At 39.9% G+C, this 18865-nt stretch overlaps 1 protein-coding gene across 1 annotated transcript; it reads right to left on the minus strand.

Moving 5' to 3' along the window:
* Positions 1-2666: 2666 nt before the first annotated feature.
* On the minus strand, positions 2667-17735 carry tmod2 (tropomodulin 2). Its single transcript, XM_014990248.2, has 10 exons — positions 17600-17735; positions 13034-13263; positions 11689-11845; positions 7035-7157; positions 6331-6405; positions 6110-6240; positions 5925-6032; positions 5665-5808; positions 5030-5174; positions 2667-4496 (listed from the first exon to the last, which is right to left on the minus strand). Exons 2-10 carry the CDS (start codon positions 13157-13159, stop codon positions 4465-4467), a joined length of 1041 nt encoding a protein of 346 aa, XP_014845734.2. The 5' UTR covers positions 13160-13263; positions 17600-17735; the 3' UTR covers positions 2667-4464.
* Positions 17736-18865: the final 1130 nt, after the last annotated feature.

Raw genomic sequence — 18865 nt, forward strand, 5'->3', positions numbered from 1 at the left:
AAGAAAGCGCCGCAGATTAAAAAATGACACAGATGCATGTTTTCTACAACACAAACATAAAACAAGCCAACTAAATAAGAACAGCAAAGAATACATTAACTATAGACTGATAAGTGGAACAATTTTAAAGAAGAAAAAGTAAAAAATAGTCATAACTAAATAATTCAAAGCTAAAATTGTTGAATTTGAGGCTGCTAATGTGCCTCAAAACCAAATTGAAAAAAAAGAATTGTAAGTTAATACCTTGAAAATAAATATAAGAAGGTCCCCACCCAAAATAAAATAAAGGCTACATTACACAGACATGTCTCCAATTTACTATCTATGGGTTCATGAACGGACTTAAGAGTTTTGAAAACAAGTAAAATTCATTTAAAATTCAATTTTTTAAAAAGGCGTAACAAATTTTTAATATAAAGATTTTAAAATTTGTCAGAAATTTGTGCTGGCAGGTTTTTGCTGAAAATCAGGCAACTGGATTTTGGAGCCTGAATATTCCCTCCAGCAGATGGCGCACGTTAGTTACTCATCTTAAAGTAGAGCATTTAGGTTTTACATTAGCGTTTCTCTTTTTCTAACGTTATTTTCGCTCTTGGGAAAAATACGCCGTCCGCTTTGCTGGGGAGAAATGTTCTGACATAATATCGATTTAGCTGCACACAAACTTATAAAGCGGCTACTTATCCAGGATCATGTCAGCAGCCACATTAATTATGAATGACTGATGAGTTACGCAGAGCAAATAGTACAGCTGCTGCTCCTATAGAGTGTAAAGTCCGGTAGGGAGCCTCTAAGATTAGTAAGCAGATGTAGCCAGAGGCTCCTGTTTCCTTTGTGTTGGCTGAAGGACAACAGAAACTCACACTGGAAAACATTATACTTCAAATGAATCAAGAGACAAACACAAATACAGCTTGTAGCACTGTTATAGAGGACAAATTTAATAATGAAAGTCTGCTCTGATGTGCACTTCATTTCCTGGCTACTTGACTCTTTAGTTTGGGTCTATTTTAATCCAGCAACTTTCCAGTTCTTTTGTCTCAGTTGCAATAAGAAAGTAACTCAGACAAATGCCATGGTTATTGTACCTGCATATCTTGTTTTGCCTCTTGATGTCACTCCACAACTTCCCAACTGAATTAAGGTTTAGTATTTGCAAAAATGTAAAAGCTGATGTCACCTTAAGATGTTCAGCGTTCTTCAGTCTTTGTTTTGGTGGCTGCCAACGCAGATTCTGTCTGAGAATTTCTGCCTCTGTAATCAATCGATAAATCGATAAATGATGTGAAGGTCTTATTTATTTTTCGTTTTTCCAGACATTTGTTTTTGCTCTACAACTCTTAGTTTTGTGATAAACTAAGTTTTGTGCTGTGCTTGAGCTGTTCCTAAACTGCACATTTTGCTACATATAATAAGAGACAAGCTCTTCTCAGGCTTCTTTCTTCTTCTTTTTTTAAGTTGAGAATAAATACAGCTTCCTGAGAGTCCTGTTTGAACATGAAAACCCCTAATAAAGGCTGCGAGGTTTATGTTCAGTATTCTATTCTTCCACATGTGTAGGCAGTTTAAAGGAGCAGTTGTCCTGTGCTTACATAAGCACAAATGTGTGTGTTGTACTCTCAGTTCTAGGTTTGTATCTTTCCTTTGTGAAATGATTCCTTTGTGACTAAACAAACGCAACATTAGGCTCTTGTTCTTTCTGCTCTCAGTGTTGAAACACTTGAGTCATTCACCTCCCACCCTCGCCGGGTCAAAGTTTCGTGTCAGAGGTGCAGAGTTTTCTCTGACGGCGAAGCTCTGGCACGGGAAACCTACAGAGGGATGGAGTCATGTTCATTACATCATCTTTCAGGCATGCGCAAACAAGCAGAAAACTGGATCTGATTAAAAGCTGCACATGTGCACCACACACAGACCCACGCCAAGCCCAAAAGGCCCATCGGTGATCGTAAACTCCTGAAGCTGGGAATCTGGAAATGGAGACTTGAGATCCGCAATCACAAGGCTGCAGAGTGACTTTTGTAAACACTCTGATTCTGAAGACGGCAAAATTAGCTTGTTTGTTAGTTGGTGTGTTGCCAAGGAGGTTCTCCGGTTTCTCTGAAGATTTCATGTTTTTGCTCTAAAGTCTGCTCCCTTTGATCTTATAACGAAGTCAGCAACAATGCAACTTTTACACATTCATCATGTTTGACCTGCTAAATAAACAACACATGAATCAGGCTCAGCTGTTTTACATTCATGCAAATATCACATCAAGGTTTCCAGACGCATATACAAACAACTTGGAGGTCTTGGTTTCTGCTTTTAAATAATTCAATATTTTCAAGCACAGTTTCTGATGTCGGTTTGTTATCTTTCAGTAGAAGAAAACATTTGAGTCATTTTATTTCTGTTATTAATTTCAAATATAAGATTTTTTTTTCATAGGCTGCATTGTTATAATCACTTTTGGTCTTTTCTTCACAAACTTCTCAATGTTGGAATGTTGGGGTTATCCGTGTGGCTTTTCTTTTTTCCTTCCGCTTAACTTTCCATTATATTTTGATACAGCACACTGCGAACTGTGGAAGAAACATAACAAGAGTCTTTACAATACCATGCAGCTTAGTTACTATTTTAGAACTAGTTATAAATTAATACAAACAAATCCCAAAGACACCATATGTATATATAAACATTTATTGAGGATATTTTATATTCAGCAGTGCTTTTTAACCTGTCCTTTTTTTTAATAATAATAATAATAATAATACACATTCTTTGTGTTAACAGAGTGTGGAGTTCAGGTACAAAAAAAAATCTCAGCAGTGACTTGTGGGTTATGACACACGTGTGTGTATCTGTGTGCATACTTTCAATCTGAGATGGGATTTTACAGTTAATACACATCTTACAAGCCACCAGATACCAATAAGCCCAAGAAAAAAAAAAAAAAAGAAAAGTTATCCACTTTAGGTGACTGTTCACCAGAAAACAAAGGAATACAAAAGTAATCTGTCTGGAGGAAATATTAGCAGATGTGGACATGGAAAAAGTGCAGAGATATTTAAAAAAAAAAATAAAAATAAAAGAGTAAAATATTTTTCCTAAGGAATGTGAAGCTTTTTGGTCAACAGAAACTTGATGTTCACAAGTGAGGACGTCATGCCAGCATATTGTTCCTATAAACAGTATATACAACGTTCAAGTAAGTCCTGGTTAGCAGGTCAGAGGAACGTTCTGATCGATGCCCCTGGATTCCCAACTCGGCTCTACCGCTGAACCTGTGAGTTTGTGTCGGGGGACGACGAAGGCTTCAAATGACAACTTCAATCTGCAAGACGGAGCTGGAAGGAAACATTTTTCGTGTCTCAGTGAGCTAGCAAATTGTTATGGAAAGGTCAAAACAAAATAAGGGGAAATAGCATTGCTTCATGTAAAAATGTCCAAATTTCTTTTCTTTTTTATAAGTAGACTTTTGTTTCCTGGGGTCTACGCTGTGGAGTTAAAAGCAAGTGGTCTACTGTTGCATCATCTGCACTACGTGTGTTAGTCTTTGGCATGATTGCGCATCAAAATCTTCTCTGACTTGTATTTTTCTACGTTTTTTTTTTTTTTTTTTCAAAATAAGCATTGTACTAAACATTTTGACCTAGTTTATACTTTTTTGATCGAAATAATTAATGTTAAAATTGCAGCTGTACCAAAGCAAGAACTTCAGCTAGATTAGAACAGTAAATAAGTAATTAGTTGTTTTTTTTACACAAGGAGATAAACCAAGGTTATCTACGTGATTTTAACACACGTCACTGACTGGGTTCAGACCAACCATTACAGCACACCAGGTCCAGTCCTGCCAGCTTTTCAAGAGGGTTTCAATAAACAACACCTGCAAACCACAGCGCCTCATGCTGCCGCGCTCCATTAGAGCCCAGAGTCATCAAAAGTAAGCACAAACTTCTGACAGGTTCTGCTGCTTTAACACATCGTTTCAAAAGAAGCTCTGATCTCAGCCGCAAACAGAACGGGCAACACAAGTCTCCAAATGTTTTTTTTTTTTTATTATTATTTTCAGATTTTCCTCAAAGCTGTTGTTTGTTACTTGGTATTGTGCATGACTACTTCACATGTATTATAGCGCCGTATAAAAGAAAGAAAGAAAAAACAAAAATCATGTAAAAAGTCTGGACAGGTAAATATAAAGGCTCAAAATAAGAGCAGCTGAAATGACACGTTTTAAAAACTAATGAGATTTACAACATCGAGAACAAACATAAGAAACATGAACAGGGAGAGGGCGATTCCAGTTATTTCCCTTCTTCTCTGATGTATTGTTCAGGCTGAGCATGCCTTGCCCCATTAGTTTGGCACAGGACTAAAACTTTCACGCAGTGAGATGAGACCAGGGCAATGGCTGAAATTATTCCACGCGATGAGATGAACAGGAGGGTTGGCTCGGAGGAGGAAGGCCGTGCTCCGTCTCTACTGGTCCCTCTCCACTCGCCTCCTGCGGACTGAAAACAGCATAAAAAAAACAACAATATTTTAAAAAAGCATTAACATATCAAAGATTGGCAAAAAGCAAGCATGCGGTATCGTCTCTACGCTTCACACGGCTGTTAGTCCGACTTAAAGACAGGAAGTGAGACATCGTCAACTTTGTGGTCAAAGTTTAAACCATTTCAACAGCGTGTGTCAGCATGTACAGGAAACAAGAAGTGAGATGTCGTCACTCTCAGGGTTTTCAAACTGTTAATGCAGTGAATGCATCACTCAGACACTGTGAAGGAAGCCTCTGTTACGATCAACCCCTTGACACACCCCATGCATCAGACCTGTGCAACGGCAGCTCTGACAGGGGGAGGAGCTAAAGGAAAGAGGAGAGTTGGTCACTGCTGACTGCAAGCTGAACAGAAGTTCACAGAGGTCTAAATTTAACTTGTCAGGATATTTCCGTAGCAACCGATACCAGCTGATAACTCAGTTGTTTTAATTTTAAAACAGGAGGTTAATTTCATCCGTCTTTGCGTGCGTATGTGAATCATACCGAGGTCGTTGTTCTTGGTGATGGCCGCAGCAGCCCGGGACCGAGGCCCCTGCTGGGTGAAGTGGTAGCCGAACTTGACTATGCTGTTGTTCTGTTCCAACATCTTAGCTATCTCCATCTCCGCGGTGGTGCCCAGCTGCTGCCGCTGAGGAACACACAATCACAAGGAGGTTAACGGGGAACGACGGCAGGAAGAAGCTCCCACCGCACGGAAACAGTCCAGCTTCCTCCTTTCAGCTAGAAGCCGTACTATTAAAACACACATGGCTGTCAGGACAAATGACAGCTAGTTATTTGATCATCAACATACATTTTTGCCCGTTTATGAAACCACAGTGATCTAAAACAGGGGGTCCAAACTGCAGCCCGAGGGCCATTTGTGACCCAATAAAAGATTGGGTCACATAAAATAAAAGATTAAACCTTTAACTCCATCATATTGCTACCATGCAGAAAAAAAATGGGAAACTATCTCCTTAACATCACCAGCTAAAATCCAGCTACTATTACCTACAAATCTATTTTTGGCTTCGAACATACAGTGGAAATATCTCAAAGTTGTACTTTTGCTCCCTACAGGCTGAGCTTTATGTGACTAGCAGAGCGAGTTTAATTCCTCGCTTTACGTTACTCACCTGGTTGTCTATCTTGATCTCGGTGAGTGTGTCATTATCTCGCAACGCCTCCACCAAAGACTGCACTCCTGCTCCAGTGATGAAATTGGACTCCAAGTTCAAACTCCGCAGCGTCTTGTTTTCCCGCAGCATGTCGCTGAATGCCTAGAAGACAGAAAGGGAAAGCAAAAGAAAAAAGAAAGAAGGAAAGAAAGAAAGGTGTTACGACGCAGTTACGTGTCAACAGAACCATTAAAAGCCCACAAACCGCTCCATCTCACCACAGCAACTGGGTCGCTACTCCGTGTCGCTGCCAGGCTGAACTTTGTGACGTGTGTGTTCTTCTCCATTGCTTTGGCAAAGTCTTTCAGCGTGGGAATGGGAATGTTCTGGGGAAAGAAGATCGTTGGTGTTGGAGGAGGCTGTACCCTACGCGGGTCAACTCTGCGTTTGGACTTGTGCGTACCTTAATGTTGTTAAGGTTGACCTCTTTCAAGGAGCCGTCGTTGTTTTTTATCCTCTGCAGCGTTTCTTCTACGTTGGTGGGGTTGGGAGGCTCATCGAACACCGGGTTCATCTTCTCTCCTTTCACCACGTCTGGAAGAGACGGAGAAGCTGAGGTCACAATATTGACCTTGTTGGGGGTAATTACAAAGAGTGAAAAAAAAAAAACTTCACTGTACTCACTGTTGTAGCCCTCTTTACTTCCAGTTCCATCGTATGTCTGATTACTGGTGACCAGTGTGTGCACACCCAGAATAGCTGTAAACCAAAGGAGGAAAATCTGTTCGATAACTGGTGAGAAATAACCGTGTAAGCAGAAATTCTGCAGTTCAGTGCGAAGGTAAGATGATCTAATCTGGAGAGCATTGCATATGGGAGGTGTTATGCTGCTCAGTCAGCCCTTTTTTTCTTTCATCCATCAGCACACGGCGTAAAAGACGATGCCAAGGGAAAGGCCGAGGGGGGAAAACGGCTTGTATTTTTCCATCCCAGGAAAGACTCGGATCGGACAGATGTTGGCTGGATGCAGCTGCAACTGGATTTTCTTTTCGATGAGTCACACTGATGTGTGTTTAAGAGCTGCTGTTCCGCTGCAAGAGTATTTATATCCCTTTCCACACATAATACATCATCTGTAATAATTCAAAAGTGGAAGGAAAGTTGTACAATTTTTTGTTTTGCTCTCTGGAAAGTGGGAACGGATCTGTTGCAGGACGCCGGCTCTCGAAAACGCTTTCTGACGGCTTTCCATCAACAGCGGTTTTCCCCGTTCGACTCTTCCATGCAGGTCTGAGTTAATGAATGCAGAATATCAAGTCGTCCAGGAAACAGATTCTCCCACCTGAAAGTGCCACCATGAAACGTTTATTAAACGTCGTCATTCTTACCTGCTAAATCACACAATTCGGTGTCTGTGGCGCTGCAGAGAGCTTCTTCTAATTCTGGATCGAGGGTCGTGGCTTCTTCCTGGAACATTTCTTTTGGTTTCTGCTTGGGAACAAATACTTTACCTGTGGAGGAAGGACACACAAGTCAGATGGGAAACTTGCATGAGATTGTTATTCATTAGGAGCTTCTGATTAAGGTCGCTGGGTTAATTTCGGCTTCCCTTGCTACATGTCAAAGTATCAGTGGGAAATTCAAAAATAAATGTATGCTGAATCTTGCTAGCACGTTGAAGTTTCAACCCAATAGCTCATTGGAACTAAACATGAGTGAAATTACTGCATTTCATTTTCTTTCTGGGAATTTTTAGCATTATTTTAATGAGCTCTAAGTGATGCGTTCCTAGAAAGAATATTAATCGCGACGTAGGAAACGTCTCAAACCGAGCTAGGAGCAGCCATGACTTTCTGACAGGATTTCCTTGGCAACCAATCTGAGGAAAGACGCCAACAGTGTGAAGAAAGTCATGCAACAAAAACTTGAGTCTAACATAAAGTGCACTGCTGAGGCAACGAGCACTTACAGCTGGCAGATCAGCCATGCAGTGGGAGCTCTCTGCTGCCTCCGTACGCCCGTCCCCTTCCACACACAAACCCACCAACGACCGGCCCTCCCTCGTTCTCTTTCTTCCAACTCATTCAAGTCACTCAAATTGTTCAAAGTGCTGCCCAGTGGGGGCTCTGGCACTTCCTGTAAACCCAGTAAACACTAAATACAGTCATTAAGCAGCATTCAGAGCCAAGCCCTCAGTGGAGATATTTAACCCAGAGGAGGGGACAAATGACAGAGACTGTCGAGTAAAGAATTTGTCTTCTGTGCGATTTTATGCAAACATTGAGTGAATGGGATAGTCACACTGGACCTTAGAGTAAAAACAGAACAACAGCAATGCCTGAACAGGACATGTGGTGTCAGAACAATTTGGCAACTAAAAAAAAACAGATTCCACCACAAACAATGCAACTCTTTCTGTTCAGCTGCTTCAGACCAACCATGAAGAATCTGTCTATCTGACATGTAAAACAAATCACACACAAGCTACAATGTGAGGTTTTTACTTATTTGTTAGGTAACTATGTGGCACAGCATTCGGAGCGTCACAAACACAAATGGTGTTCTTGGAAAATATTCCCAAAAAAGTGGACACAGAAACTGCATTTAATCATATTTTCAAGCTTACTGGTATTTATTGATGCTGTCGTGGGACAAATGATGCAGAAAATAGTCAAAAAAAAAAACTAACTTTTTTTAATTTACCATCAGTAACTGCGACAATACAATAAATGCCAACCCCTATCCAGTAGAAGTGTGTATTACTGCTGATCAGAAATAGTCTCACTCTGAAGACATTGTTGTTGTAGGACAGTCCCATGAACAGGAGCCTCAGTGTGTCCGTCATGTCCTCCATTTTCAGAACGTCGTTCTTTGTGCATTCATCTCCAGATCTGACCCCGGTGTCCTCCATCACTGGCTCAACTTATTTAACTCAGATCCCCAAAAGGTGATGACAAAGAAAATGTAATCATAATTGTAAAATGGGAGGTTGGAAGTCTATTATACTCTTATTTTGTCAGTGGACAGGATAGTAATCCATGTTACCAGCACAGAGAGTAAAACTGAATTTTATTCTGTCCAACATGCTGTTTCTTTTTACTCCTTTTAGCAGAACAAAGCCAAATACATGCCGTAATAATAACTCATTTCCAAAATGTTTATTGGATCTTCTGTGCTTTCAAAGACATCCAACTTAAAAAAAAATTTAAAAAAAGCCAACTTAAGAGATTTTGAAGTTACCACAGATTCTCTGCTTCGGTGGCCACAACATGAGTTAATAAGGCCGACAAACCCTGAAGCAACTCTAGAGCAACTGAAAGGAAAGACAATAAGCACTGAAATTAAGCCATTAAAGATCTGCAGTGGTTTCTACGGTATTTGAGCAAAGCCGTCTTCCACTGACATTATTAACATCATTGGTTCTGAGCCTCACACACTCAGAACCACATTAAATATCAGTAGGGGGCGAGTATAACAAGGGAGGACAGAATCCACAGAACCACCGGCCAACAGTGATCCAAGTTTTCCATGTTGTCATAGGAAGTTATTGAACACATGAGCAGGCAGAGAGAGAGAGTTTAATTTCCAACTCGCTGTGGGTAAATCCAGGAAGGACGTCAGTTCCATGTTTCCTCTGCTTTCTTATGAGATTTCAGATTTTCATCTGCTTCTTCTGCCATGTTTGTTACAAACATTGCATCCAAACTGTGGTTATGATTACCAGAACCGTGTAAGAATAGAGCAGACATGTCGATAAAAGACTAGGTTGTGTTTTTACAGCAGTCCATCTGGTTCTACAGGGATTTGTTTTGTAAGAGAAGCTTCCTTCCTGAGTGTATTCACTCTGATAAAACAGATTTCTGCTTGTTTGGAGAATCCTTTTCTAGTAATTGTTGGGAAAGGTCGCAAATCTGACAGCTTATGACATTAATGGAAACAAAATAAGAATAGTTGAATAGATATTGTGAAAACAACAAATGTTTCAAGTCTCATCTCAATTCAAATAAGGCTTAAGCGTAGATTTGCATAGCTGCTTCTGAGAAAGAATAGCGATCATCCAGACTGGTCAAAAAAAGCTGAGATTTTCAGATCACTGGAAAATAAAGCCTTTGTAAAATCCATCTTAGTTAGTCTGTAAATGCTACAACAATCAGCATTTTACTCAGTGATAACTTTCCCGTTCGTGCTCTTCACACTCTACTGTAACAAGCCTGGGAAAGCGACGGGACGAGCCGCAGTGTGAAAACGATATTTGTATCAGTGCGAGATTATACATTATGTTAAGTGTCAGCTATAATTTCAGAAAAGCTTCTTAGCATTGCGGGTTTCTCACACAAACATGATACCAGGATGAGAACTTCAATAGATGTGCCAACAAGGAGGAGGTTGCGATAACAGCTACACACGCTGCAGGACTTGGGGTAAATATCCAGCAGCTCTTTATGAACTTTAACATGTCAGCTATTAAAGAAATGAATCAAATATAGTCTAGGTAGCCTTTTGGGTTTGTATTTCTGCACACACCGATAGTGATGACTGTGATTCAATATCTTGAAATGTTGAAGCCAAATGAACAGCCGACGTTACACTCCAAAGAGTTTAACTGTAGGCCAGTTAAATCTTTATCAAGACGAGAAAAACCAGATCTTTCACTTTTACCGTAGTTCATTTCTGACACGACATCGTGGAGATTTTTCAGCTGTCAATCTCTAACATCACACAAAGCACGCTAAATCATATTAAACAAAATAAAAACGATTGGAGAGCAAAACAGAACTGCTAAAATGCTTTTAATCATTTTTTTCTGCCAAATTTGGATCAAACCATAACAAGGCAGAATCGTCAGAGTGGGGTTTAAGACACACGTCTACTGAGTGCTGGTAATAAAAACACATGGTCACGATGAAGCAGTAAACTGGTTTCTACCTCCCATTACGAAGCACAAACCTTCCTCCGCCACAGAGAAGCATTAGTAATCCCAGACACAAACAGGAATTACTGCTGTTTGTATTCCTCTGATACACCCTGAATCCTTTTCTCCAAAGGAATACAGTTATTAGCCCGTGATAGCAACTAGCCAGTTCTTACTCATGTGGTTTTATTCAAAATAAGCCACAAAAACCTGCAAATCATCATGGCTGCTGGGTTTCTGTTGGGTAAACACTTCTGATTCAGTTCCAGAGAAAACACAGCAATATCACAGACTTAATGTCATATCCGCATAGGTCAAAATACCAACTTAACTTAGCTTTATTTTTGTTCTATAGCAAAACAAATCAAACAAGTATTTTAGAATTTAACCAAAATATGTAAGTGTAGACAGGTTGAAGGAAGAATAGAAGAAGATTTGCTTCATTCCAACTTTTTAGTACGATCTCTTGTGTCACTTTTTAGCGAATTAAAAGCTTTCAAATTCAATCACTATATACCACATGACAAATTAAAGCTGCGGGTTTGCAGGGCGGATTTTGGAAGATGTTAATGACTGGGTAACATGTCCTGGTGTTAGGATAACAATGCCACTGAGGTTTTGTATGCAGAAACCCTGTAAACAAAACATGGAGGATCAAAATTCCCAGAAACCCCGAGAGAAATAAGCTTTTAAAACTAATATTACCAAGTAAAAAAGAAAAACAAAAGCACCCTAAGCTAAACAGCTCTATCATAAATACGCTACATCAATGACCCGGCTACAATGTTTGCTGATACGGTTTAACCAGTTTACCTTAATAAATGGGCCAAAGCCAGGGTTTGGATTCTGCAGCAGATTTTAGTTTGGTACACAACCAGTGAGGAAATTTTTATCTTTAAACTTTTGAAGAGCTCATACATAAGAAAACTTGCAGAAATGAATCAAGGTCAGAAATCCCCTCAAGCGAGTGGATCTGTGTCGGGGGGTTTTTGTCCACAAGGTGAACAAATCACTCTCTTTCTCTGAGAATCCTCCTTCTCTGCTGTCTCCGTTTCATTCTCCACCAGATTAGCCAAACAAAACAACCTTAGAAACAACATCCTAATCCTAGAAGGAACCCTGACACTCACCTTTTTTCTCCCCAGTGAAGGGAACGATGTCGTCTCTGTCCTTGTACTCCATGGCCTCCTTCTCCAGGTATTTGAGCAGCCGATCCCTGTCGAACGGCCCAGTGGCCGACTTATCGGTCTGATCTTTCTGCCGCATACCGGCTGGAAGGAGCGCATTCTGCAGAGGAAGGACAAGGAGCATTTTGAAGCCACATGCGATTCAACATGTTTTAACATTTCATTGTGTCCGGAGAAACACTTTATTAACGCAGCTAAGTGAGTATCATAAAAACGACAATATAGGCTAATACACACGTCATGTAGTACAAGTCACCTTACTGTTGCCAACTTAGAGATACTGTTGCTATATTTAGCGACTTTTCAGTCAAAAAATAAAATTGTTATTAGCAAAAATCTGAATTGTCAGATGAGGCTTTTTAAAGTTCAGTGATTGGACAGAAAAATGCAATCAGTTCTCCCCCAGAAAAACAAACAAGGGGACTGATTGATTCATTGCAACATTTTCCCTCTCTCAGAAAATGTTACAAAAAACTTTAAAGAACTCTCCACTACAATAGTATAAGAAATAAATAAAATATACCCATTTGCTAAATAACTGCTTTCGTTGGAAACAAATAGAAAATGCTACCAAACACAGAGCAATGAGCAAATGTTAAAACATGGATTAAAAAGCAGCAAATGAAATACCTGCTCCCTAAAACTACAATAAAAACGGATGTATAAACCAGTTTATCAGGAAGGATCCAGATGGTTTAGCTAAAGCAATGCAGAAGAAAAACCTGAATGGCTAAAAAAGGGAAACGTTCATCAAGCCAGTTTGTCTCCATCGAAGTCCAACGCTTCCTTTGCAAGGCCGAGGAGTTTAGTCTTTCTCTTGACATGCAGCACAGAAGGAGCTGTGCTGCATGTCTCTACTGTTGCTAAGTGCTTCCTGTTGGTCTTGTGAGGTTATTTGTCCCACATCACATAACAGGACTTTAAATAAAGCCTCCACCCATTGTGGAGGCAATTTATGATTTTCTACAGTTTATAAGATAACACATGCAACATGACTGAGGGAGGCTGCTGCAGATTTAGCTCATTTTCCGGTTATAGCGGCTTCAGAGTGAGAGGTGTACAAAGAAAAGACTGGAATTCAAAGCATTCCAGGAGAAACAACAGGAAAACAGCAATAATTTGAAGAGGGATTTCCTTCTAATTAAAACGTCTTAACCGTGTCGCAGTCAAACCAGTTCAATTAGAAGGTTTTTTTTATCTGACATTTTAGTCAAATCTCCACCACAGAAACCCCTCCCGTCCCCGATGAAGAGCCATGGAGCTCCTCCAGCCCTCGCCGGGCCCTGACCTCAGGATCCACCTCCTCCAGAACCGTTTCCAGCTGCTTCAGCTCCTCCTCCGACAGCTTGTTCAGGATCTCGTCTTCGTCGATATCCTTGTACTTTTCGAGGTCCTTCTTGAACGACAGCGCCATGGTGGCTATAGCTTGCTAGGCGACAGCGAACGGCAAACAAACCGCGGCAGCCACTCTGGTCCTGCTCAGTGTTTCTGCTCCAGGTCACGGAGGAAGGGGGCAGTCTGCGGGAGAAAAACGAACAAATTATTTTTGTTTTCACGTCAGGTAGCGTAGAATAAAAAATTTTTTTAAAAAATGCGAGGAGCTGCACATTCCCAGCCGAGATAAACAACGTGAACCCGTGCTTGTGAAACAATAGTGGGACACAGCTGTGCTGGAAAGCAGCCTTGTCCTTCCAGCGATGCAACACGCAGCTGGAACAAAAGACGAACTTTCTCAGGCTCTGACAAATCATCCGATTATTCCCATAAGGGTCAGAAAGGAAAAAAAAAACTCTGGAAATCATATGGAAAACATGATCAACTTCAGAAAACAAACAGAAGCTTTTAGTGGTTTTTGCAAATCCAGACAGATCCATTTGTTTTGGGACTAAATGATTAAACATAACAATAGTTGAGGTTAAATAATCTAGACAAGAGAAGGAGCTGGAGTCTGGATAGGTTTACCTAGGTCAGAGGATTCAGCCTGCAGCTCGCTCTCCCACACCACATTTTAAATCTTATAATGACCTCATCATTTCCAGATCACCAGCAGGACTTCCCCGAAGGTCCTCCTGCCTATCACGCAAGGACGTTTGTGTTTATACGCAGGCTCACACATGCAGCGTTCTGAAAAGCTTGTGTTTAACACCTGTTGTATTTCAAGGTGATATTTATGTTTTTATGGCAGGTGAGTTTAGCTGGGAATCCTGAATGCTCCCAGACTACAGGGGAGTTTGATTCATCTCAAATCAACAAACTAAAAACAAATTAAAAAAATTCAACTCTGTGCTTCACAGCTGCAAAGATTCTTTCAACATGTGGTGGCAGCTCCCCGCAGGTTCCCCGACTGATTTTTATTTATTTATTTTGTCCAGAGAGCTACATAAAAAGTTTTATTAGTCTCCCAGACTGGTCAGTTCCTCAATCACTTCTACTCCTGCATCTAATTATTCATGAAATGGTGAAAATTTTCACAGGGAATTTAAAAAACTGACTGACTTACAGCAGGCCAAGCTGAACCAAAATGTTACTAATAACTATAATCAAAAGCAAATAAATCTAATAATCTGCTGCTTTAATCTCTCCCAAATGTCCTGCTGGGACCGCCAATGAAAAACAGATTCAGTTCAATCGACTTCAATCTGAATGTGGGTTTTCATTCTTTGGCCTCGTGGTTTGGACAGGAAACCAATCCAAACAAACTTTAAATTATTAAATACAACTCACACATGGTTGACACAAAGAAACAACCAGAACATAACACAATAATATAATACGATACTATACTATTACATAATAACAACCAAGCCTGTCGCAGTTAATCAGTTAATCACATAATGAATTAAAAGGAGAAAGATAATTTCCATTCTGATGATTAACATGTTTTGAAGGGCAATTTTACTCACAGAGACATCACAATCCATTTTATTTCTGGTTTTGGTTGTGCGTGTTTATTTATTGTTTAAGGTCTTCCTGTTGCAGTGCTTAGTGTTCTCTACAAAACTAAATTTATTGGACTTTGAGAGGGTGAGCCTGCATTACTATGAAGATATAACTTGAAAATAGTCTCATAATAACATAATGGATATTTACATGGATAAATCATCCAGTAAATACATGATAGTAATAACAATATTATCATTTATCGCAATAACTGATGAAACAATTTATCGTCCAGCAAAATCTGTTATTGTGACAGGCCTGATAATACAGAGTAATTACATTATAAATTGAAATATGGACAGCTGATCAAATCTACCATAAAATCTCGCAAGTGTTTATTCAGTATTTTTTTTATATTTTAACAAAAGCAATTTATCGTGCTGTATATTTTTTGCTTATGTGAAATACTGCGACTCTGTGCTAGTATACCTTCAGAAACTCGCTAACTGCGCCTTCCTAGTGTTGCATCATAATCAAACTATCTGCTTCAATCCTTTTGTCTAAAAAAGTCCCATGAATCCAAATAAGATGCAAATAAATCTAAATCATCCAGTAAATACATCAGCAGTCATTTGTGCTGTTCTCAGACATCAGTGGTATGATTTGTTTTCTCGTGAAATCACAAAACCCTCCAGATTGTTTCGGTAAAGAAACGAGCTGGCACACCGTGACACGAGAACCCGGAAAAAGACCACCAACGTTTAAGGCTCCTGCACCGAGACTAAGTCTGAATAACGCTACCCAACTTTCCCTTATGTTCATCATGCATCATTGATGCCGCTCCACAGGCATTGTGCTGTAGGTGAGGCCCGGCGGTTTCAAGTGTGCAGACAGAGCAGTAATGGAGCATGCATCCAGGGATAATGATGGCAGAGGGTGGGCTCAAGCTGAGGTGGAGACACTGAGAGAATACATTAGTCCAACCTGATTGATTCCTTTCTCCCTCTCCGCTAATCCTCCAGGACAACAACAGATGGCAGGACGCCAGCAATACAGCAAACTCGTGAGCCCGACGCTCACCTTCACCTTTCCTTCGCCGACTTGTGGACTCAGCCGACCGGAAACCTGACAACTTCATGTCGTTTTCAAAGGCTACGTGTTTTCCACGTTCAGACCGCATTAATCACAGTAATCTCGAGGTCAAAGCACGTGACCCCTGTTAGTGAAAACAACAAATTCACCGCTGTTATCTGTAAAATTCTCTCAACAAATATCCAGATTATCTCCACACTGCATTCCTCAGTGAGTGAAGCTGGAGGAAGAATAATTTGTAAGCTCAATGGTGAGACAGGAAGTGGTGAGTAGAATTAAATTATAATGGAACAACGCCCCAACCATGCAGAAATGGACTATAGTTAGAATAACCCAGCTATAATGCCCATGGGACTCAGCACTGAACTTCCTCCTCTAGTTTTACTCTCCCCTCTCTTTCTCTCTCTCTCTCCACCCTGTTGTTACTCTCCTTGCCGGTTTCTATGTTCGGTCTCCAGAGGTGAACAGCAGTGGGAGAGAAATGATAGAAAACAGATGGACTGAGATAGTAACAAGAAGGCAAATATAAAAAAAAATCACTTTTATGCAAGAGACTAACACAAACATACATGTCTCTTCAGAGTTTGAATAAACTTAACAATTTCCAGACAGGAAGTGGAGTGTTTTTCCAACAAACACGCATGATTTGTATATTTCCCAGCAGTCCAAATCCACCATATGATATTATATACACAAGGACTCATCCTGTACTTCTTCACATGAAGTTGATGCAAATGCCAGGGTTCAAACAGTGCAGCTTGATAAATGTATATATTTGCTCAAAAACTCCTGCTCCAGTTCACTTTTCTGGCCGAATGCCAGCCTACACTCCCCACTGAAAAGGTATGAGGAAAAAAACAAAGGCCATTTGTTCATATGCGGCTGATAACGTGGTGATAAAAAGAAGAAATCTAAAGCTGGCAAGGGACAAAACCCCTTTTCTACCTAATATTAGAATACCTGTCTCACAGCATACGTAAAGGCCACTAGGCTGTAAAGAAAAACTTCACTTCTCCAAGATTTGGGCCACACCCTTCATTCACCACTTAGTCTGCAGTTTACACTGCCTTTTGTGAGCAACACACAGGCTCGTTTTATCTCTTGAACGGGGAAGTGAGTTAAAAAACTTACTTACAAAAAGGTACAATAGCATCTGCAACAATCAGTGAAACTGATAAAACCACGTTTCTCAAAATATCCACCCTGGTGTGAGTCATTCCACCAGAAGAATGCACCTTAGGAACCATGAAACGCCCGTCTTAGTCCCCCGGACAAGCACAGAGTGGACACAACATGCCCCGTCTCGCACTTGCATTGTCTGACTATGTAACAGAATTGGCCACGAATAATAATGAAATAAAATCAGACACACTTTACTTTAAGATTTTAAAATCCAGTTCTCTCATAAATCCCAAGATGACCAAAGGTTGCTTATCTCCGACAATAAAAATCACACCAGAAAACGCTACTAATCACATACGTACTTCTAGGAATGTTACTTTGGTGACACCTCAGCTGTCATCATCATAAAGTATCTATCGGAAGGCGTTAGCTAACGCCTCCTGACATGTTTATGACTTACAACTGGCAATAAATGTGTTGGTAGCAATTATCAACACCAGGCGAAACCTTCCGCTCCTTAGTTATGTAAAAGTTAAAACTAAACGAAGCCATTCATGGGACACTTTCGTTGGTAACTAGGCTACATTTGTCGGATGCAGAACACCGTGAATGAGATGTAGAAGCTAACACGCTAGCGCTTGCAGATGACTCAAGTCGCTAGCCGCTGAGCTAAACCCAACAGCGGTAATACTCTACAGCTGGCTTCAAAACTAGATTCACATAGTTATTCCAGTCGGCGCAGAGAAACCGCTTTCCTCACCTGAGTTGAAAGACAAGTAGCTGGGTAAAACTCCAAAGAGCACCAGACTCTGAAGAGACTGTGGCGGCGGATACTCCTGTGTGTTTGAGGTTTGTCACTCGGTCCAACCAAGGGCGGTAACACAGGAAGAGGGAACAGAAGGGACCCGTGATTGACGTCGAAAGGAACCAATAGAAAGACAGAATGTCCCACGTAAACCAATAGCGTAACTTGTCCCGCCCTCACATAAAATAAAGTAAAATAAAGTAAAATAAAAATAAAATAAAATTTAAAGAGGCATATAGTCGTTAATTTATATATGGTGTATATAAAATATACACAAATATGTATATATTTCTGACATTTAATCATTTATTTGCAATATTTTTTTTCAAATATATAAATATTTAGATTTCTTTTGACTACTTTGTGAATATTTAAAATGTTTTACATGAATATGAAACTAAGGTATTTATCTTAATATCAATAGGATACTGACTTGGCATCTGTGTTTTGGATTTTTATATATATGCATCATTACAGTTTTCTAGCCAATCACCAATTACCGATCTTTAAAAAACCTGTTATTTTGTACCAGTTAATTTGTCTGAAATCTTGCCAAATATTGCAAGAAAGTAGCTAAGTTGGTAACAATGATAGACTTGTTAACTGCAAATGTGCAAACAGGACCAGGTGGACCAGTCTATCAGTCAAACCTCTGATATGAGAGAGAAGAAGAGGACAGTGTTTGATTTTTAGACTTTTGCTGAGGTAGATAAGATTGGTGGATAAGATCAGTTTCACATGTAAGTATCGACACATCACCCATCTAAAAAAAAAAGAAAGACAATCGGCTGATAAATCAACTGGTCAATAAATCGTCTGGTTGATAAATCAGTGCACCCCTGACATATAAATATAAATATTCACCTTCAAATCATAGCATTATATTAGTCCTCATCTGCGAAGTGTTGAATGAACATATTTTCCTGTATTCCATTATACAGATGTGTACGTTCTGTTTGTGTGTAGCTGACTTAAATTCATATATTACATTTATACACTGTGGAGTTGAGCCACATATATATCTCCATCTTGAAATCTTAGTTTATTATTTACTTATTTATTACTACTATTTTTATTTGTTCTCAAAAGAACTGGATAATAGGAGAACCTATAACTAGAGAAACGCCGTCAATATCATCTGAACAAGTTGAATCTTTCACGGACAAAAGTCCTGATTTTGTGTCCAATACCGCCACCTACCGTCTGACATACCTTACTACA

Source organism: Poecilia mexicana, unplaced genomic scaffold, assembly GCF_051168715.1.
Source record: "Poecilia mexicana isolate PSO_F unplaced genomic scaffold, ASM5116871v1 scaffold_3, whole genome shotgun sequence".
NCBI lineage: Eukaryota > Metazoa > Chordata > Actinopteri > Cyprinodontiformes > Poeciliidae > Poecilia > Poecilia mexicana.